General features: G+C 32.2%; 3 protein-coding genes across 3 annotated transcripts; 2 read left to right on the forward strand and 1 right to left on the reverse strand.

Annotated features, from left to right (window-relative positions):
- The first annotated feature begins 4,571 nt into the window (after window positions 1-4,571).
- LOC100791697 (cytochrome b561 and DOMON domain-containing protein At3g25290) lies at window positions 4,572-7,734 on the forward strand. The gene is made up of 3 exons (XM_003545073.4): window positions 4,572-5,321; window positions 6,168-6,425; window positions 7,240-7,734. The coding sequence occupies exons 1-3, from the start codon at window positions 4,650-4,652 to the stop codon at window positions 7,531-7,533; spliced, it is 1,224 nt and encodes a 407-aa protein (XP_003545121.1). The 5' UTR covers window positions 4,572-4,649; the 3' UTR covers window positions 7,534-7,734.
- A 556-nt stretch (window positions 7,735-8,290) lies between these two features.
- LOC100792752 (CCR4-NOT transcription complex subunit 9) lies at window positions 8,291-13,125 on the forward strand. Its single transcript, XM_003545075.5, has 9 exons — window positions 8,291-8,648; window positions 8,775-8,846; window positions 9,234-9,323; window positions 9,818-9,860; window positions 10,668-10,774; window positions 11,328-11,423; window positions 12,232-12,422; window positions 12,524-12,593; window positions 12,807-13,125. Exons 1-9 carry the CDS (start codon window positions 8,487-8,489, stop codon window positions 12,915-12,917), a joined length of 942 nt encoding a protein of 313 aa, XP_003545123.1. The 5' UTR covers window positions 8,291-8,486; the 3' UTR covers window positions 12,918-13,125.
- A 2,039-nt stretch (window positions 13,126-15,164) lies between these two features.
- Window positions 15,165-17,182, reverse strand: LOC100802288 (ribonuclease 3-like protein 2). Its single transcript, XM_003544772.5, has 3 exons — window positions 16,646-17,182; window positions 15,618-16,012; window positions 15,165-15,516 (listed from the first exon to the last, which is right to left on the reverse strand). The coding sequence occupies exons 1-3, from the start codon at window positions 17,165-17,167 to the stop codon at window positions 15,342-15,344; spliced, it is 1,092 nt and encodes a 363-aa protein (XP_003544820.2). The 5' UTR covers window positions 17,168-17,182; the 3' UTR covers window positions 15,165-15,341.
- Window positions 17,183-22,571: the final 5,389 nt, after the last annotated feature.

Consider the following 22,571-nt stretch of genomic DNA (forward strand, 5'->3'; position numbering starts at 1 on the left):
TCGCAGTTAACAAAAATCAATTTTATCATCTAAAATCTTAAAATAAATAATAAGATATTCAAAATTTAGTTGTCAATAAGATTAATTAAATAAAGGTTTGAAATCAGCTACTCCCATTGCATGGCTCTGTCGCGACTCAATTAACTGAGTTAATTTTTTTTTTAATTCAATTAGCTGAGTTATTTAATTATTAAGAGAATATTGTATTGAGATATTATTATCAATAGAACCTATTTTTGGATCACTATTATCAGTAAACCTGTGTGACTAAAATTAAATGAAATTTTATTAGTACACAAAAAACATATGGTTTAGGATTCATGGAAACAAACTACAGAATCCACCAACAAAAAAACAACAACGCAGCTAATAGGTAAGAAGTGATAAGTGATTACTAAGTCAAAAATAGATTGGGTTAAAAAAAAGTCAAAAAATAGATAAAGACAAAATGACCTAACCAAAGTTTGAAAATTGTTGGCGGAAAAAGCCACAAATTAAGTCCTCCTACTAAAGGATTTGGCTCAAGACTTGTAACCAAGGCCAACCCACAGTGATGACTATTTTAAAATTGTATGTTTTTAATTATTCATAAAAATATTTTTAACTCAACATTGATTAGAGTATTTTTAACTTAAATCTCGACTATAGTTATTTTTACTCGACATTTACTAAAATATCTTTAACTTAGTCTCAATTAAATAATTTCAACTCAACCTTAACTTGAGTAATTTTAACTTGATCTAAGTCAAAATATCTTTGTATGGTTCTTATTTAAAGTATTTTCACCTCAACCTCGACCAAAGTACATTCATCTCACCCACAGTTAGAGTATATTCACCTAGGCCTCGCATGAGGGTTGAGGCATCTTTAGCCTAGCTTCGACTAGGGCATCTTATGCTCAGTCTTAGCCATTGCATATTTGACTCAACCTCAACTCGTGCATCTTTGATTTAGTGCACCTTGGGCTAAGCCTCGATCAAGATATCTTCAACTTAATCTTGACTAGCCAATCTTCATCTCAGCCTCAACTAACTCATCTTCAACTTAACCAATACATTTTTAGCTCGAGTTCAATAAGAGCATCTTTTGGCTTGAATTTAACCATAGCATACTCAACTTGACATCAATCACAATACCCTCAACTTGGCTTAAACCAAAGCATTTTTTACTTAAGCATTTTCATCTTGACTTCTTTAAAGTAATTTCAACTCGTACACTACCAATAATTTCAACTCAACCTTGATCATACTAATTTCAGCTTAGACTCAAGCAAAAAATCTTCAACTTAGCCTCGACCAAAGCATTTTCACCTTTTTCTCAATCAAAGCATTTTTACCTCAACCTCAGCCAGAACATTTTCACCTTAGCCTCGATTAAAACATATTCAACTTGGCTTATACAAAACATCTTAATTAAAACCTTGGTTAAATTTTTTGGGCCTTAGAGCCCTTTTTGCCATGGCTCACACATGCTAGCCCAATTAGGGTGGGTTGAGCAATTTGATAGTTTTACTACTTGTAGATAGTGTCATCTTCATTCTTGCATGACTAATACATTTTCCCTTTAATGTAATTCTAAAAAAAAAGGTGTTATATGATATATTTGCTTTGCATGTATTGGCTTAATGTCTTAGTTGGCACCAATTGGGCTAATGTAGTTGTGTTAAAATATGGACACTAAAATTGTAATTTTTTTTAAATATGAGATCAAATGTTTTTATTTTTAAATAAGGAAACCAAAGTTATGAATTTTCTAAAATAGGAGGATTAAATGTCTCTGTTTTTAAATAGATGGATCAAACTTGTGAATTAAACAAAATGAAGAGATCAAAATTGCATTTAAGCCTAATTTTTTAAAATTATTCGTGTTGCTATTTAATGGTAACTAGATATTAATTTAAACAATTAATGTTATCATTAAGGAGCATTTAAAAATAAATAAATTTATGGTGATTAAAACCATAAAAAATCTATGAAGAAAACTAAAATTCGTTATATTTATAGGAATAATAAACATATTCAATTGGGTTAAAAATTGATTCAATTACCCAAAAACATAATGATTAAATAATGATTTAATTACCAAAATACAATGATTACTTATAAATCACAAGAAGAAAAATGATATTTTGTGACCGGTTATATTAACGGTCGAGATTTATATCAGCGACTCAAATAGCTATCGAAAGATACAGTCCCACAAATCCAAGGGTTGTACCATTAGCGACCAAATATGTGATCAGTTGCTATTATAAATTAGGTTGTTGTTCTTGTTTAGTTGCCTTTCTTGTCTCAATGACCGAGTCTAATTCGGTTTCCAAATTTCATTCAGAGTGCGTTTGGATAGAGAATTTTAATTGAGGAAAGTAATTTATCAGAGAATTTGAATTTCTGTAATTTAGAATTCATTGTTTGGATGTTTTTTATGAAGAATTTAAAATTTTGTAATTTTAAAACAGAATTTTAAATAACTAAAAATCTGGAATTTCAATTTCCTTCTAAAAGGTGAAAAATTGAAATTCTCTTCTTACAATCTTCTTTAAGAAAGAGGAACACGTATAACTAGTACACCAATCATATTTTTTCTTTTTTTTTATTCATTTTTTTCATCCTCATAATTTTAATTTTTTTTATCCAAACACAACATTTTAAAAATAAAAGAATTTCAATTGAAGTATTTGAAATTCTTAGAATTTTAAATTTCTCAGAATTTTAAATTTTTCCATCCAAACAAACTCTTAAATTATTTTGAATTCCAATTCTAGAAAATACTATTGGTTGCTGTTTTGGTAACTACACAGCCACACAAGTTTTGGTTGGTCGCTGAAAAAATTAATTAAAATACTTTAATATCAGGGTGATCAGTATTTCAGTCTCTAAATTGCGACATCGGGTTTTCGGATTGGCGACCTAAAATTCGGTCTCTAAATTACATTCTGATGATTTTAACAATTTTGGTAATTAATAAATTTTTAAACTGTTTAATAATAATAAAATATTTATTTATTGTAACCAAACCAGTAAGATATATAATATTTCCATAAAAAAATGTATAATAAAGTGCAAATTCCATACTTGTAAAAAGTATCAAAACACAATGTATGACAAAAGTGCATATTCATATTATAATAATAAAATAAAACGGTTAAGTGCAGTTATGAAATTGATAAAATGTATACCAAAACATAATAAATGATAGAGTGCAGATTCATAATATTGAAGTGGTGTAATATAAGTTTCATTTGCTCATTTTATTGTTGAATCCATGCTACATCTTCTCAGTTTTCTGGTCATAATTTTTGCATAAGTTATACCAATGGTTCCTCTAGTGTTCTCTCCTAATCTCCCTTTTGCCATATATATTAGTCTTTTTACATTTTGTCACGATCATGGTAAATTTCATTTACATATTACCCATCTTTCTATAATTATTTATATAGTAAAATTGATTGATGGATAATGTGTTCACTGGGACTAATAATGGGTTACTTCTATGTATTGCAATACAAACTTTCGATGGAAGTATGAAACAAATGTGACTGCGTCATAAAGTAATGAATATAAGAACGACAAACTAAGTACCAACAACTTGGCTGTTATTGGTTTAGAGAACTTACATAAAATAGCAAAAAGTGAAGGGAATTTCCTACAGGTCACGTAAGCATAATTTTCCAACTTGTGTAAATTTAGTTTATCCTTTTTTTAAAGCAGAATACACGAGTTGTCGAGCTCTCTTCCGAATGGTGACTAACACTTTTAGGATCTTATTGTAGACTCACTTGTGACTTATTAAACGTGATTCACGTTAGGTGAAACCCTGTCTTACCTTACTCGCGAGTAATCCCTTGAAGTTAGTTGTTACACTCTCTTTACCTTTTAGCATATAGGCAGAGTCTATGATTTATATACATTTTATACATGATAAGGAGAGGAAATGGTGCCTTAGTTTAGTATAGAATCCAAAAGAACACTAATAAAAAACTTACAATTACCTATTAAAGAATACGAGTGAAAAGTCGAAGATATACGACAGCAATAAGAAATTCCATAATTATATTAGTATAATGCCATGTTGGTAGTTTTATTCTCAATTTACAGAAGAAAAAAACAGTAGCGGGTGTATGTTTGTGTCAGCTGAGATTGTTCTGAGTTTCAGATCAAATGTATACTATATACATACATATATTACATGTTTATGCAAAGTAATTAATTGTTTTTGTTAGAAACTACAGCTAATCATACTTGAGCCGGATAATGAACAACAAAGTCTCTATCTAAGAATTTAACTAACTGGACATACAGGTCTCAAATTCAAAACTACTTAAGCTAATTCGTACAGTTAGTAATTAATTAGCACCTTTGTTAAATTTAGCACACTAATTCTCAAAAAGAAAGCTGTGTGAGCAACAAAAAACCCACTTGCGGCCTGAACGTGGGTTTGAAGTTTCTAAATTCTTATCCTCTTTGGGAAGTATGCCAGTACTAACCAATCCACTTGAGAGACTAAAAAAGAGCAAAAGTGATTCTGCAGCAACAGCAAATTAAAAACATGACGCAACTAGCTGTACTTTAGGAAACACCATTCAGAAGAGAGAAAACCACTTCATAAGATCTCTCTATGCATCACATTTTCCCACCAAAAGGAAACACATGAAGAGACAACAAAAAAACATGTCATCTTCACTCATCTTACCATTAACCATTTTGACAGTACTGTCTTTTCTCTCCTTGGCCATTGGCCACCGTGCTCAACCCTGCAGTGAAGAATTCCTCAAGCTAGCCCAACAAAAGAACCTCTCAGACTGCAAGACACTGCGCACTCTGGGGGCAGAGTTTGCTTGGTCCTACCACAATGTCACGAATAAATCCATAGAACTAGAAATTATGTTCCGTGCCACACTCCCCACCCCACAAGGGTGGATGGCGTGGGGTGTGAACCCGGGAAAAAGGCCTGAGATGATTGGAACCAAAGCCATCATAGCCATTAAACATGGCGACGGAACGTGGAAAATAGACACATACAACGTCACTAAGGAGACCAGAAACGGTTGCAGCCTTCTTCCGTCGAAAATCGCGTTTGTGACCAACATGTCAGTTGAGCAAAAGGTCGCTAATAGGAACACCATGTATGCTACATTGGTCCTTCCTTCTGAAGTGTACAACGTTACGAAGCTGAACCATGTGTGGCAAGTTGGGTATGACATTGAAGATGGACATCCCCTTGGACATCCAACCACTCTTCGGAACGTCGACAGCACAGAGGTCATAGACTTGACTGACAACGGTCGCAGCACTGGACAGTACCGGAGTTATCTTAGATCGGTACGCGATAACTTAATTTTTCTTCTTTTATTCTTTGATTAATAATGCTTAGGTAAAGATTGTCATCATCTATGACTTTCGGCAGAGGGATACTTGATTCAGAAAAAATGGTCATGAACATATGTCATCGTTTCTGTAGTAAATTTACCAATCTTACTTGTCTTTGATCCAAATTATATTTTATTTTATTGGTAAATTAACGTTTTGGAAGTGTTTGTGTATGGTAAGTGTTCATTACACATAGAGTGGCAAAATGGAATGAATCAACTCGGTTAGGCCGAATTCACCCAATAAAATGTAGGGAGACCTTTTAAATTTTGAATCTGAATTAAAATTGATATCCTTTATTGTAATTCGATCATGATCTAATGCAGGCTTAATCTGTAAAAATCTGCAAAAGCCAAAAAAAAAATAATCTGGTTTTCATTAAATTTGAACCATATTTTAGAAGTTTGAATTGAATTCGGATCGACATGTTACTATTAACTGTTCAAAGATTCACTATGATTCCAATGAAATTTTGGCATGTGAAACTGCTAAAATTAAAAAAAACTTTAAAGATAGCCAGATATTTTCAAGAATATTGAATTTGTTCTGTTTATAGAAGAATGGCAAATTCAACTTCCCACATGTCTAACTACTAATTAATTAGGTATTATATTCATATACATTTTTCTTTTCCTAATAGAGTCACTCTGGTAAATATACCTATACAATCGAGGTGATCATTGTTACACAAATAACAAATAAACAACAGGATTAGTCTCATAGGAGAATGATTTCTTTCCTGTGTGTTGTAGAGGCACATTTAATTTATAGTTATGGTTGTGCATGAAATTAATTTAGGTACATGGAGTTCTGAACATTATTGGGTGGGGAACACTGTTGCCGATTGGAATTATTACTGCAAGGTACTTTCGGGTGTTTCCTTTCAAATGGGAGCCAATGTGGTTTAACCTGCACATTGGTTGCCAATTAACTGGTTTTCTCGTTGGCATCACTGGATGGGCTATTGGATTAAGTCTCGGGCATTCTTCTAGATACTACACCTTCCACGCTCATCGAAACTATGGCATTCTCATTTTCACCCTTAGCACAGTCCAGGTAATTAATTAATATTTCTCCCTTTCTATATACCTTTACAATATCAAATATCATCATAAAGCATTCAAAACTATTTAATTATCTAATAAAGCGAATATAGGTTATACAGATATATTTATATATAAAGGAGATTGTAGATGGATAGTTCGTTTTAGGGTACGTGTGGGATCAATATATACATAGGTCTAAAGGGAATTAAAAGATTTTTTTTTAAATTAATTAATATAAGAAGCATATTACTTTTAAATGATGATGAAAGGTCTATGTTTTAAAAGAGAAAATCATAATAGATTAAAAAATGCTTTTAAAGAAAAAAAATTAAAACTAAAAGGAACCTATTTAATTAGATTTAATAATTAATTTTTAAAATTATATATCCCTCAAAAGCATATGCTTTCACCCTTGGTTTAAGTTTTAGATCCATTCCTTAGTAATTAGGTTTAGCTTTAAAATATTTAATTAATATATGCTCCGCATCTGTTTTAAAAGTTTAAAATATGTAGTTAATTTTTTTGCTTTCTAAAATGCATTTAGTATAAGAAAATTTTCATTATTGAATATTCGATAGTTCTAACATTATATTAACAAAATAATATAAAGGCTGAATTATCTGTTAAAAAAATAGTCACCCACTATTAATTTTCTAACCAACAATTATAATTCTATAGTATTTAAGATTTACATCGCTAAATCCTATTCATATATAGATTTAACCGAAAAAATAAATAAAGAAACTGATTCAATTTCATTCTTATTAATTGCATTAATCTCTATTAGGATGTACATTGATGAAAGATAGGTGTTTGGTTTTCAGATGTTGGCTTTTCGCTTGAAGCCAAAGGTGACGGATGATTACCGGAAATATTGGAATATGTACCATCATTTTCTTGGTTATGGGTTGCTGGCTATCATATTCATAAACATATTCAAAGGAATTACCATTTTGGAAGGGGGAGTTGCATGGAAGTGGGGATACATTGGGAATCTTGCTTTGTTGGGTACCATCGCATTTGGTTTGGAGGTTTTCACGTGGATTCGCTTCTTCATGTTGAAGCACAAGCAGGGACACAAAGCCAATAAGAACCAACCAGAGCCAGAAGCAAATTAAAAGTCACATAAATTGATGAGTTGCTTATATAAATATATGTATCTCTATGCATCAGCATTACAACACGCGTCGAATATATTGCCTCAATAATGTGTTTTTTGATTTTGATACAATAATATTAAAGTGACATAAGTTGAGTAGCTTATATAAATGTTATCAAAGAAATTCTTAAAGAATGAAAAAATAGAATTTTTTTTTTTATGATTGAAGTTGTATTGAAAATTATGAGAGGATATTGTTAAATTTCTCGATAAAAACTTTTCACTTTTAATTTCATAAGAGAACAATAATAAATATTTTCCATATATAATTAATAATGATAAGATTGGAAGAATGAGGAGGTAATAAATATATATGTTCAAGATTCAATTTATCATGTTATCAATCTTAATAAATAAATTAAATGAATATTGAATATTAAATGCTTGTAGAATTAATTATTAATCAAGAAGATCAATTTTAAGCAATGAATTTGAACTTAAGATAGAATTTAGACCTTAACAAGCACAATTAAATGAAAAAAAAAGTTTTCAAGTCATTGATGAAATATAATGTGTTTAGAGTTCGATATTATAATACTATATCTTCAAGTTAACCCTGAGGATGGAAAGAAATAGTAATTAAGCTTGAGCTAGTTTGACGTTATTCTTTTATTGGTTAGGGTAAAAGATTTGACGGATATTAAAAAGTGGTCTAGATTAATTAGTAAATGAATTAATTTACTACAGGTTTATATTGGACCTGTAGGGATCGCACACGCAGTGATATAAAGGGGCGTTTTAGTTTGCATGCAAAACATATCATATCATGTGTGGCAGGCTCCTTCCACTGCGCACCATTTGGTGGCATGATATAGATAACAGCTAGTAATTAGGAAGTTGGCGTTACAAGAACAAGAACAAAACCCCACTCACTCAATGCACATAATAATACATTAATTTCTTAGGGAGTGAATGGCGAACTTGCCCCAATCCATCTCCACAAGCGGCGCGACGTCGTTTGGAGCTTCTTCTGCCACCGCCAAGGATCGCAGCAGGATAGCGTCTGTGGAACACCTCGTTCTCCAACTCAACAACCCCGATCTCCGAGAAAACGCTCTCCATGAACTCTCCAAGGTACTACTTAACTTCCGTCGTTTTTCCACTCTCCTGCGTCGTTTTAATAGTCCAATTAAGTACTCATGCATGTATTCATGCGTCGTCGTTTCAAGGCTCACACGGTTAATATTTTATATATTTTAGAAGAGAGAGTTATTTCAGGATCTTGCTCCATTATTGTGGAATTCTTTTGGTACCATGTCAGCACTTTTACAGGTATTTTTACATATTCCTTTTTTCACTCTTGGCTTTCTTTTGCTTTGTTTATTCTTTCTTGTCTTTTATATTTTTTTTTATGAATGAATATCCCCATAATTACTGGCTAATATTTTGTTTCTTGAATACCTTGTTTGCTTCAAATCCTGGAGCTTTATGTATAGTCTTGAAAATTTGGTTGTCCTTTAATTTGAGGCATTTTGGTTTGTTTAAGAAACAATTTTCAAAACTTGATAGATTTTAGATGATAAATTCATTGTTGAGTAGTGTAATTTTTTTATTATAAAGAGAGAATTAAACATGCTCCTAATTTTTTTTTTCTCAAGGAAGAGGTGCTTCTTTGACCTTTGTTGCCCACCACTCACTAGGATTTTTTTCTTCTTCCAGGAAATAGTTTCAATATTCCCTGTTATTTCACCTCCAAACCTTACTCCAGCACAATCAACTCGAGTGTGCAATGCTCTTGCTCTTTTTCAGGTGAGAATTGATATGACCTTGTCCTATCAAGTTTTATATCATGTACGTGTTCAACATATAGACACTTTCAATTTGTCCCAAATATTATTTTAACTCTGAAAATCAATTGGTTTGGAGATGGGTCCAGTCCATGACTCCATGGTTCTAAATTGCAGTAGCGGTCTCGGGCATCGTAAGATAGAATAGAAGATTGAAATCTAAATCTTTTATCTTTTTTTGACCAAAAAGTGGAATAGAACGGTGCTAAGGTTCCGTTGCTGCTCCAATACGGTTCTATTGTGGTTAGGTGGCAGCAGATGCGTTGCGGAATTTCGTGTGATAGAAATTGACACTGCAATTGCCGACTGTTGCGGTTGCGGACAGCACTGCAACAGCAATATTTCGGCTGCAATTTAGAACCATGGTCCAGTCACATATACTTTGTCGGGTCTTTTTCTCCTTTTCTTCAATGCATTCTTACTAACACATATCTTTTACTCATGAATTTCTTACAGTGTGTGGCATCTCACCTTGATACAAGGATGCAATTCCTCCATGGTAATGATACTTTTTCTTATTCATCTGAAGGACCGTGAACTTCTGTTTGCTAAATAATATTATTTATGATAAATAGTATCTTTGAAAATTTGGTCTTCGACTGAGTCAAATAGCATTGCGTGATTCATGGAGCTGACTTTGGGATTTTTTGTCGTTCATGTTGTTCCCAAATTTGCTTTTGTACTGTATATGTTCCATAAATATAAAATGATTGTTGATTTCTTATCATCTCCTAGCTATATTTTCCCTTTTTTTTCTCACTAATAAATTTTCTTTTGCATTTATTTAAAATTGTTATAAGATATTGTAAAAGCAACCAAGTGCTAACAATTAAAAAGTAAGAAATAATTTGTTAAATTATAAAATTTCATGAATGATGTTTAAAAGACCATACATAATCTAAAAAGTTTTCTGCGTATAAAACAGAATCATGCAGTTAAATTTTAAATGCAACTTGCTCTCTCTCTCTCTCTCTATCTTATCTCATATGACTTGTACTTTATCTTACTTGAAAACGAAGTTTCTCTCTCTTTCAATTTATAGGTCATACCACTTGTTCTTCTTTCTTAGCATTCCGTCATGCATGTATTTTTTTACTGCCAATATACTTTCATAAGCATCCATGGACAGAAACTTTTGGGCAATTGAAAGACATATTAGTTGTTTTTTTGTTAATATAAAATTAAGGACATTGCTTTGACATTACCATATCCGTTTCAGCAGGGTTTTTGCTCATTGAAATTAACACTTAAAGGAAAAAGATATTACTCTGTTCACTCTTTACACTTACCTTTTTCTCATCTGCAGCTCATATACCTCTATATCTGTATCCCTTCCTTAATACAACCAGTAAGTCCAGACCATTTGAGTATTTGAGGCTTACCAGTCTTGGAGTCATTGGTGCCTTAGTGAAGGTACTACGTCCTTGCTGATTCTGTTATTGAATACACTTGACTATGAGAAGAATAATTTTTTATACAACATTTATGCTGAAAAGGGAATAATTTCAATTATTAAATTATTGTCACCAAAAACCTTGCCATAAAAAACTAAATACTGCAATAACCTCAACTAATATGTCCTATTTAAAAAACAGTAATAACTGATTATTGATTATTATAAATCTATGGCACACAGCTAGATGTGTAAATAGTTAAGTTGCCACAAATAATTAGTCTTGTTATAATCTTATAATGTTCATGTAGATTTTCAACTATTTGTTAAGCTTCAAATTCAATCCTGTAATAATTTTCTATGATGTAACAGGTACATACAACTCAACTTGTTAGGATTAGTTCATCGTTAGTATCAGGGAACAAAATTTTCGAACTATTTTATGCCCTTCAAGATATTGTTGATTCTTTTTCCTAGTGGGATGAAGCTATTTTTTTTTTTTGCTTGTCACATGTACATTTATACTTGAGTTTTGTCATGTGTTTAATTTCCATTCTGTTGATATTTCACCAGGTTGATGATACAAAAGTTATAAGTTTCCTTCTTTCAACAGAGATTATTCCGTTGTGCCTGCGCAGTATGGAAATGGGCAGTGAATTGTCAAAAACTGTAAGTTTACTGATCTTGTTTTAAACCAATTTGGTTCAATAAAATATTTTATTTGGATGAATTAAACTTGATTTTTATTTGCTTCATTTTTCTGAGCTACCTTTTTTGGGTATGTATGATGAACATGTATGCATGTGAAGCATGTTCCAATACAATGCTACATAGGAGGTGTAAGGCAATTAGCATACCATTTATCTGATCAATGAGATTACCACTGAGGAGAGTGGTCTTGGCATAAGATAAATGGATACTATGTGAACTTGGGGAGGGGTATCATTTAAGAACTTTTTTTTTTCATCTTTTGAACTGTTGGTCTTAATATAAGTTTTTTTAGTGGTTATCACAGGACTGTTGAAACTCTTCTTGACATATTTGGTTGTAAAAGAGTGCTAGCAACACTCTATTATTGGTTAAAATTTGTTGGAAATCACAAACTTTGGTAGGTTCCACTTCTAAATTAGGAGAGACTCATCAAGTGAGAAGTAAGAACCATTGTAATTTTCAATTTCAACTAATATTAAATAAAAAGAATGTTAGAGAGTGTTGTAAACACTCATTTTGGTTGTATCAAAATGCAACTTGACACCAGTATTTGTAGTTACATGGGTTGAAATACCGTCCTTGATACTTGAGATCTAAATCTTTAAATAACACGTTTGTTTAACTCTTGCATTGTACTTGGTGGTGCCCTGTAAATGCTAAGCCACATGTTTGTTTTTGCCACTCTCGTGATCCTCTTTTATGCCAATCAAATAATTGTAAAAGGGAAAATTTGTGTGTAATCTAATGGAAGTTCCACCAACTGCAGGTTGCAACCTTTATAGTTCAAAAAATTCTGTTGGACGAAATTGGTTTGAAATATATTTGTACTACAGCAGAGCGCTTTTATGCAGTAGCTCAAGTTTTGGGAAACATGGTGGAAACTCTTGTTGAGCAACCTTCAAGTCGTCTTTTGAAGCACATTATTCGTTGTTATCTTCGTCTGTCAGATAATCAGAGGTTTGTTAAGTAGATAGTAACTCCAGTTTTATAAGGGCTTCTGCCCATGCCCTTTACGTTCTTCCCAAGTTTCTAATAAAACTTTGGTCATTTCAAAACAGTGCTTGCAAGGCATTAAGAACCTGTCTTCCAGACATGTTAAGAGATGCTACATTCAGTAATTGCCTTCGTGTAAGTGATATTATTAGTATAAAATTTTGATTTAATCAATAAGATTGAAGTGAGTTGATTAAGTGAATTGAAGATTAACAATAGGGCATTAACCAGTACATTTGGCTCTCTTCAAATTTCTGAGCTATAGATTTTTCTCCTGTTCTTATGACGAGATTATTCATGGTTTTAGGATGTTTACATTTTTATATGGTTTTGGTTTTATTTATTCAGGAAGACCCAACAGCTAGGATGTGGCTACAGCAGTTGCTTCATAATATTGGAGACAATCGGGTTCCTGCACTACAAGGTGGAGGAGGATTCGATCGTATGATGGGGTCGTGAGAACAAAGACTTGCTACTTTGTGAAAATTATCAACTAGCTACATACATAAAATAGGATTTTCAGTTGGGCATGTATTGAGAATGAAGAATTGAATGGGAAGGGAACTATCTTTCCGTAAGATGTTAAGAGTGAAGTATACATGAGAATAGTGACCTCTTAATTGAATACAAATATTAAAATCATAATGAGCCATATATTTTAAACTGCACCACAGTGTTTATAATTTCTTATTATTTAGTAATTAAATAATTTAAAGTCTAGGCGGATCATTTGTTCGCAACAAATTGAAGTAACTTTAAAAAATATATTTCATCTTAATAATTTAGATATTAATATGACTTCGAGTATAACAATTCGTACGCAAATGTATTTTCTTGTAAAATATTTATCCTCTAGTGTTATGTTTTGTGCATATTTTTTATACTATTTATTTTAACCTATAAAAAGTAAAAGAATGCTTATTTATCTACATTTTTTAAAAAGATTTTAAACACCATGTGAAAAAAATGAAACATATTTTTTAATTGAATTTTTTATGCCATTTAATTAAATGTAAGAAAGTGAAAATTGAAATTTGTTTAGATAAAAAACATTCGTTAAATTAATTAAGTCATGAAATAGTAAGCAAAAGAAAAATAAAATCATATTAAAAATTATCATAGCAATTATTAAAAATCTAAAATTAAAATCAAGCATGATTTTTTTTCCAATTTAAATTTTAATGTGATTAAGATAAATTATTTATCCTATGAGTGAAGTTTAAATTTCTCTTAACATTTCATGGAAAACATATATCATGTTTCTTATATTTTATTCACAACTTACTTCTATGTTATAAAATAAAATATTCAGATTCAGAAAAACAAAAAGGATTCAATTGTATTTCAGTACCAACATTGGCAAAACAACACCAATAAGGGAAAATTCAGATTCAGATTTAAACCCCCACACGGTTAATAAAAAATATGAAAGCACTCTTTTAATCCATAATGACACACTTGAAGGCGTAAAAAAACCCAAAGCAAAACAGACATACACTTCCAAAGACTATGTTTGGATTGGTGGGAGGAGATGGAAGAGTGGGATGGAATGGAGTGGGATTATATTGAAAAATAAACAATGGAATAGACTAGGAAGTGATGGAAAACCCATTCCATCCAATCCCATCATTTTTAACCGTTTTCCTTCCTCACCAAATTTGCAATGGAACGGTAAATATTTTTCTCCCTCAACCTGATGATTATAATGGTTTTGCTCCACGTTGTGGCTTGTCCCAGTATTTTATTTTGTTGCATTCTTATTCTTCCTTCCAATCCTCTCTTACTTGCCGCACACACACTCAACAACCAAATACCATGGAAGTTACGTAGATTTAATATGAAAATTTGATACCTTGACATGGGTTGCAAGCAATCAAAGATGAGGTTGAGAGAGTGATGGAGCAACTACAGTAAACACAGGAAATAAAGATAAATAGATGAGATTTTGAAGAATGGACTTTTTTTTTTCAAAAATAAAAAACTTCTCTTCATCTATGGGTAAAAGAGATTGTTAGAGATTAAAGATAACATTTCACTTTTTCTTCAAATTAAGATAATATGAGAATAAAATAATTATTCTTTTTTTCTTGTAAATAATAGAATAAAAATTTTGTTGCATTCTATTATAATATATTTAAACAATAGAATGAAAATTTTATTCCATTATATTCCACCCTATCTCATTCCATTTCTTTTCATCAATCCAAACAAGTCCAAAACTCACCATGATAAAACATCCAAGAATCTCCTCCATAAAAACCCATTGAAACCTCCTTGATCAAATCACACCTAAACACACAATATAAAACATCCAAGAACATACACACAGCCAATCATGAACTAAATGTGTCAGGGAGAAAAAAAAAAGGAACTCATCTCATGGTGGTGGTCAGCGACAAAGATGGCAGATTTGCAACTAATGCCCAAAGCATTGGATTTTGACGTGGAAGATAAGGGGGAAGCGTTAATCGAACTGGTTTTAGAATAATAACTCCCATGAACGAAAATCGTATAAACCAGCGAGCTAGTGTTTGGTGAAAACTGAGAGAAGTTAAGAGGTCGACCTTTAGATTTTAAATAATTAAAGAATAGGAAGCTCTACTTGATCAGAAAGCAACACATTATGGGAAAAGTCAACCCTTCACAAATTAACAGATGTCTCAAGAAGGTTCAAAAGTTGGGACCTTTATTAGATTGACAACTATCTCAACAAAAAGTTCTTAAATTTATATATTAATGATTCCGATCCATTTTACAGATAGCTAGCTATCTCAATTTCACGAAAAAATTGTGAAAGAAAAAAACCTTGATTTTATCTGCCAAGCTGCGCTATGGTCTAAACAATAGCCAATTACAACAGAAGATGGAAGACGCCATTCTCTTCTACAGATAATTATACTGCTGTAAGGCCCGAATCATCAAGGAAGCAGCAGAGTTTTCTGCATCCTTCACCCGAGATTTTTCATCCCCAGACATTTGAAGAATACCATCAGCAGTTGGAATCTGAACTGCGCAGACAAATTTCTTTTCATGAGAGGGACCTGAATCCTTTTCAATACTGTGAGCCATTGCAAAGATGCAACAAGTTAGTCAACAAAGAATATTAAAAGTTTCACACATGCAACTGAACTGAAAGAAAATCATGTTAAAGAACAGTACATGTACTCTGGTATAGGCCATTTTTTAACCGCACATAACTCACGAAGTTTATTTTTGGGTGCTTCAACAACCCAGGTACCATTTTCATCGGCAGCAAAGTTGAGCTTCATGTTAGTGGCAGACTTCTTATCGGTGGAAGGCACCAAATGTGCTAGTTTACCCAAGGCAATCTTGGCAGCTTCAAGCTTTGCATGATCCTTTTGAGAAGAGGAAGCAGAGGCAACAAACTCTCCATCAACAAACACCTTAGCAACACTTAAATCTCCTTCCCTTGACGGTTTTATATCAACCTGCTTCCCCTTCTTTTGGCACATCTCATACAACATAGTCACTGGTTGAGGCTGTTTCTCCAAAGCATCCGGTGTCACTATTGGCTCCAAAACACCCCTCATTATCTGCCACAATCACAATCATTTTCACAAACCAATTTTTCATCATCTTGAATTATACAACTTCAATGTAAAAGTAAAAGCTTATTCTAAAAATCATTTATAATAGGTATCATTCATTGTCATCATAATGAATTGATTCAGCACTGCAAATGAAATTAAAAACCTTGCCTGATAATCACTTATAATACTTATCATTCCTTATCATCATAATGAATTGGTTACCACAAAATCGGAATCACAATTCTTTTTGTTTAGACTGTTGGAAAACAAGTAAGAGGTGGAGTCTCACATCGATTAGAAGTGAAAAAATTGAGTGAAGATAAGACCTATCCACCTGAACCTTAAGCTTTTGCTTTTGGGTTAAAGTATGGCATTCCCTACTTAATACAATCACAATTCAAAACCATATCAAATAATCAAAGAATAATTTACATCACAAGCACACGACTTAAAACCTTATATGAATAATAATTATCCGCGTAATAGATAGATGTTATTTGTTATAAACGTGATGACGAGGAGACATAAGATTAGGTTAGGTTGGTGGTGAAAGAAAAAGGGAGAGCGGAAGGAAAGAAAAACTAACATACGAAAAACGTAAACTTGATGATGAATTCTGATAAAAAGGTACAGTACCACCCATAGTGTCTGAAGGTCAAAATTGACGTCCACGTAAATCGCGGCGGCGACGGACTCGACGACGTCGGCGAGGACCTTGGGCGCCTTGACGGATCCGCCGTGAGCAACGGGGTTAATCTCGAGCTTGACGGCGTCGACGAAGCGCTCGACCTTGTCGACAAGGGGAGGGGCGCTGTGGCGGACAAAGCGGTGGAGGCCAATGCGGACAGCGACACGGGCGAGCTTCTCGGTGCTGACGTTGGCGGCGCGGAGGGCGGAGAGCTGGCCGGGATCTAGATCAGGGTAAGCGAGAAACAAGTAGTTACTGATGGCGAGACTCAGAACGGGGTCTCCCACGAACTCGAGACGCTCGTAGGAGACACCGTCAAGGAAGGAGGAGTGAGTCAAGGCTTCTTCTAAAAGCTTCTTGTTTCGAAATCTGTACCTTAGAATATTCTCTACTTCCTCCAGCAAAGACACTTCCATCTCCCCGGCACAACCCAACAAACACAAACACTCACTGACACTCTCTGACTTCATGTTACCAACAGGGCTTTTTATAAGTCCTTCCAGATTTTTCTTTTTCTTTTTTTTTTAATTTAGATAAACACTCAAATTTATTTTTAAAAGTTTGATGATAGATGAAAATATAAATTTAATTTTTAAATATATAAAAAAATAGATAAATTAATCCGTTAAACTTGCAGGACTATTTTATTGTGACCAAGTTCAAATTTTTTTAAATCAATTTAATCGTAAATTATATAAAGATGAAATATTTTTTATAATCAATTGATATTTTATAAAGTTACTTTATAAAACTAACTTGAAAAAAAATGTATATTAGTAGCATATATATATATATATATATATATATATATGTATGTATTGACTTTGAATATATTAATTTATAATTTATATGAATAAATTATATTTGACAAACAATATTGATATAATATTTAATATTATCAGTATAATATTATTATAAATATATTTTTCATATATTTTATGACACAAATTTGATATTTAATTAATATTCTATAAAAGTATTTTTCAAAAAAAAAGTCAAGTGGATGATAGTACAATATTCACAAATAGGTGTGTATATATATATATATATGTTATAAATAAAGATTAACGGATATATAGTAAAATAATTTTATGAAATTTCAAAAAGTATTGATATAAATTACTTTATTATAAAAATAAAATTTTAAAAAATAATATACCCGTCAATGCACGATAACGAATCTAGTCATCTTGCTTCTTTTTTTTTTTTTTCCATTGTCACAAGCAAAGCATTTTTTTTGTTGTTTCTCCAATTTGAATTATTCAACACAATTTTTGGAACTAAAATGAATTTTATGTGGAATCCAAACATGCAGTCAATGGCTCTTGAGTACAAAGGCGGGTAATCTTTATCTATTTAATGTACATTTAAGGAACTCCACAATGTAGTTTTTATTCTTAAAACACGAGTGACATTATGACTTTTATTTTGTGGTCCACAGCTTCAATTATATGTGAAATCCCAGCTTTTATCCTGTGTTCGATCTATTGCTCTATTTACATGTGCGTAATCATTTGACATGTGTTCCACCTCTGTAAGGACATGCCAAGTAGGAGGTAGGTCTTAATCATTGGAAACTTATCTCAACATAATTTGGACGACTTACAATAAACGTTTATAAAAATGGTGGCAAAATTTTCGTCTTTTTTTTTTGTATAGTTATAAAAAACATGAATAAAATTCCTTTTGAAAGAAATATCTGTCGCGATAGTAGGGCAATAACATATAATAAAAAATAAATGAATATATGCTGCTGGAAATCTAAATACCTTATAGGAAATTATTTACATGAAAATAAATATGCTTAACTAATCAAATAAACCAATAGTTTTATGTGCGATTCCTCCATGTCATGCTTTCTTTCAAAAGTTCTATCATTACGTGGAAAGAACAATTTTTCGTTATTTATTTTATTGATTTATTTTTCATCTGAAATAACGCTGCTATTCCTCTTCTGATTATCTCCTCCATTAATTTTGAAGATTGAATTCTCTCAATTCTCCTTTTGTCAGCAAATTACTCTTCTGATCATAATTACATATACATATTGGACTTGTACCTAATTATATCATACTGATAACTAATTTAGATAATTAGTAGTAATAATTACTAACTACATAATATTGTTAATATTTAAAATGAATTTGGTGTTAGTGTGTCAACCTTTTGTTCATAGACATTAACTTGTATAAACATTGTTTAAATAAAATTTTGTTTATTAGCACTCACAGAATAATATCTTAGGGAAGCAAAGCTTAAAATGAACAAGGTTATAAACTTCCATTTATAATCCAAATTGTTCTCTTCACTAGCTACTATGCCAAAATGACACACTCTATTTGCATACTCATTCACGTAACATTATAAGATTGAAGTTTTCTCATTTTTGTCATAGCTCCATAATCGCTACCTACTTTAACAAATTCTAGAGCTACCTTCCATGTTTGAACATGGTATAGTAAAAGCTTACACTAATGCCTGTACTCTCCATATCGTTTTCAATATATAATGAAAAGACACAACTGGGAAGAGTAGGCTATAATGAAAATACCAAACCCTTAAGTCGCCACAAGTAAAAAAAGAACCAAAACTACATTGGGGATGAACAACAAACTTCAACAGAACAACTATAACAAATACTAAATTTCGATATTATATGTTAGTGGAAACAGGGGCTTTTATGAGACATGTCATCTAAGGTACTGATAATTGAAAACATTGAATGAACAAGGAAACATTGTAAGCAAATGTTAATTGAACAAAAACTACTTACCTGGCTGACGATGGTCGCACACAACACCGGCGCGACACACAGGAGACAGGTTCGATGGCCGCTGAGTGCGAGGATGAAGTTTGAGCAAGGGTGAGTGCGAGGATGAAGTTTGAGCGACACACAAGAGACAAGACCGAGAACACAAATCAAGCAAAGAATCGGTTGAGCAAGGGTGAGAGACGTGCGAGCGATATTGAGGTTGACCGAGGTTGAACGAGGTGCGCGCGACATAGCCAAGTGGGGCTAATATTTTTAGAAATTTAGGGCACACCTTCGACGACGTTCCTTTAGACGAAGCCGTTGTTGTCTACGTTCATCATAATTACACAAATGCCACAATCCTACGTTCTAAGACGGTCGAACAAGATCGTCTTAGAATGTAAGTCGTGAAAACAAAAATAATTATCCATAATTACAAAAATGTCACCGTGTCACATTCTAAGATGGTTTCACATAACCGTCTTAGAATGTGTGTCATAAAAAGGCATATTTTTAGTAGTGGTTCCACAATTTTGGTTGCTTTTAGGAGTTTGGCAAATTTGATGGGTATTTTTCATTAGACTTATATATATATATATATATATTTTATCCTTGATATATACTCGAATTTTATATTTGATCCTTGATAAAATTTTCTTTCACATATGCTCTCTAATATTTGAAAAAATTTGTTTTGAATCCCTACCGTCAGTTAAGTGATGACATGTTCACTAAATATTTGATAATGAGATTTGTGACGGATAAAAAATTGTCAATATTTGTTTCAAAATCAAATTTAAATTTTTTTATAGTTAAGAACAATAATAATTTGTTCCTCACCATTGGCGCCGGTGCCGAACCACTTCAACCACCGCAACAACAATAACAACATGGTGGGAACAACACAAATCTAGATCTGGAGCAACTTTTGTTTGTCGTAGGACAATGATAAGATTGAAGGGGGATTGGTCACTGCCACAGCCTTGTCGAAGATCTACCATGTTGCACCACACGAATCCATATATGCCGCAACTTTCGTCTATCGTTGTGAAGGACGATGAAAGGGTTAAAGGATGAGTGGTCACTGTTGCAACGTTGTTGAAGTTCTATCGTGTCGCGCCTTGAATACAAATTTGGTTCTTACCTCTTCATTGGCATCAAGCTAGCGCACAACACACCATTCTACTAATCTCAATTCTGCTACAAACAAGGAACCCCTTCTTGAACACCCAATTGAAGTCATTGCCAAAATTCGTGACTGTCCAAATTGAAAGGGCAAGCTAGCGTTCGTTCTTCAAACCAATTCCATTTATGAAAGCATAAACCATTTTTCTTCCAACATAATATTCAAACCATGTCTCCATCGATGGTTGTCTCACGGGGAAAGGCGTGTTCGAGAATCTGACATTGGAGATTTGGGACATGTGACTGTGGCGGCAAAAGCCCACGATGGTGGTGGAGTGAGGGCACACTACGGATCAACATTGACAAAGACAAAGAGGACATGAGAGTCGTTGAAGGTAGCAACGCAAAGGAGGAAGAGGTCGCAGAAAAGGAGGGAGAAGGAAAGCACCTTCTCTTTTAAAAATTTGACATTTGTTTTAAATTTAATTTTGAAACAAATACTAATAATTTTTTAACGGCCACAAATCCGTTATCAAATGTTTAACGAATACATTATCACTTAACTTACGGTAAAGATCTAGAATAAAACTTTTAAAATATCATAAAACAAACATAAAGAAAAAAATTATCATGGATTAACACAAAATTCGAATATAAATGAGGAATCAAAAATATATTTAAGCATTTTTACTATATGAGAGAAAAAGTTATTAGTTAACAAATATTTGAATTATCGTCTAATACCTCATAATTAGTTTTGTAATGCACAACCTATGTTCTTTTTTGTTTTGTTCTTTTAAGGAGAATATACACTATATCTCATTCATCAAGTTATTTAATTTTATAATTAATTTTTTTAAAAATGTATTTAAACAAATCAGAACGGTTCAAATTCAAATTCCCGCATGCATTAGTTTATATATTGGACCATAGGCAATCAAATTCAAATTCCCTATTATTACACAAATAAAAATTAAAATAATAAATAAAATCAAACTTATTTCTAATTCCCTATTATTAAGATAAAACATAAAACCTAAAAGATAACATCTTAGAGAAAAAAGAGATTCTCAAGCAACATTCCAAGGTAAATTGACCCCACAGGAAATACCAAAATATAATGTCTACGCAATGCCTTTATTTTTATTTTTAGAGAGTGAGAGAAAGAGACAAAATTATGTATTCTTATTAGTTCTCAAAGATTTTTGTAAAAAAAAAAAAAGTTGTGAAAGATTACAACTTATTATCAGCTTTAAAAGCGCCAAAGAAGAGCTTACAGCCTAGTAAGGTTTTGGTCGTCACCAACCTCAACGAAATGACATGCAAATCTGTGCACAGTAACATAATTTTTACTGGTGTAATTTGGTTTTTCTTTTTGTCAAAAAATAAGGTAGAGTATTAAAATGTTGAATTTCTAAATTTAATTTTTTTCTGAATTACTAATAGTGTAAAAATATCCCCAGACTATGCTGAGTGTTGTATTTGTCAACCTCTTTATTAAGCTGCATATTAACATAGATCTCTACATTTTCTGCTAATTTATAATTAGTTACTAACTTCGTTCAAGTGAGATATTGGAATTTAGTGCTATACTAATACTGCCGCAGTGCCTGGACAAATTTGGCTGTCTATCCTTTGTTCCTTTGAAAAAAAAGATGATGTGCTAATAGACATATTCTTATTTATCTAAAAAGCCGCATCTAAGTTAACCAACTAACCATTAATTTTAGAAGAGATGGTAAACCTAGAATCCTTTGATTGATGTATACTAGAAGTTTTACGCAACAAGATGATACACAACACGTCCACTGTGTGTCTAACATCTAATATATTTTAAATTTACGTCTCACTATCATATAAATAATGACATGGGTCTTTACCAACATTGTATTATTCTTGAGTTTAAGCTTTGTAATAAATGGATAAAATGTGATAATGAGAATATTTTATTAACAAAAATTAGTTATTACTAATATTGATAGATATTTTATAGTACA

The sequence above is a fragment of the Glycine max genome, chromosome 14, assembly GCF_000004515.6.
Source record: "Glycine max cultivar Williams 82 chromosome 14, Glycine_max_v4.0, whole genome shotgun sequence".
Taxonomy (NCBI): Eukaryota; Viridiplantae; Streptophyta; class Magnoliopsida; order Fabales; family Fabaceae; genus Glycine; species Glycine max.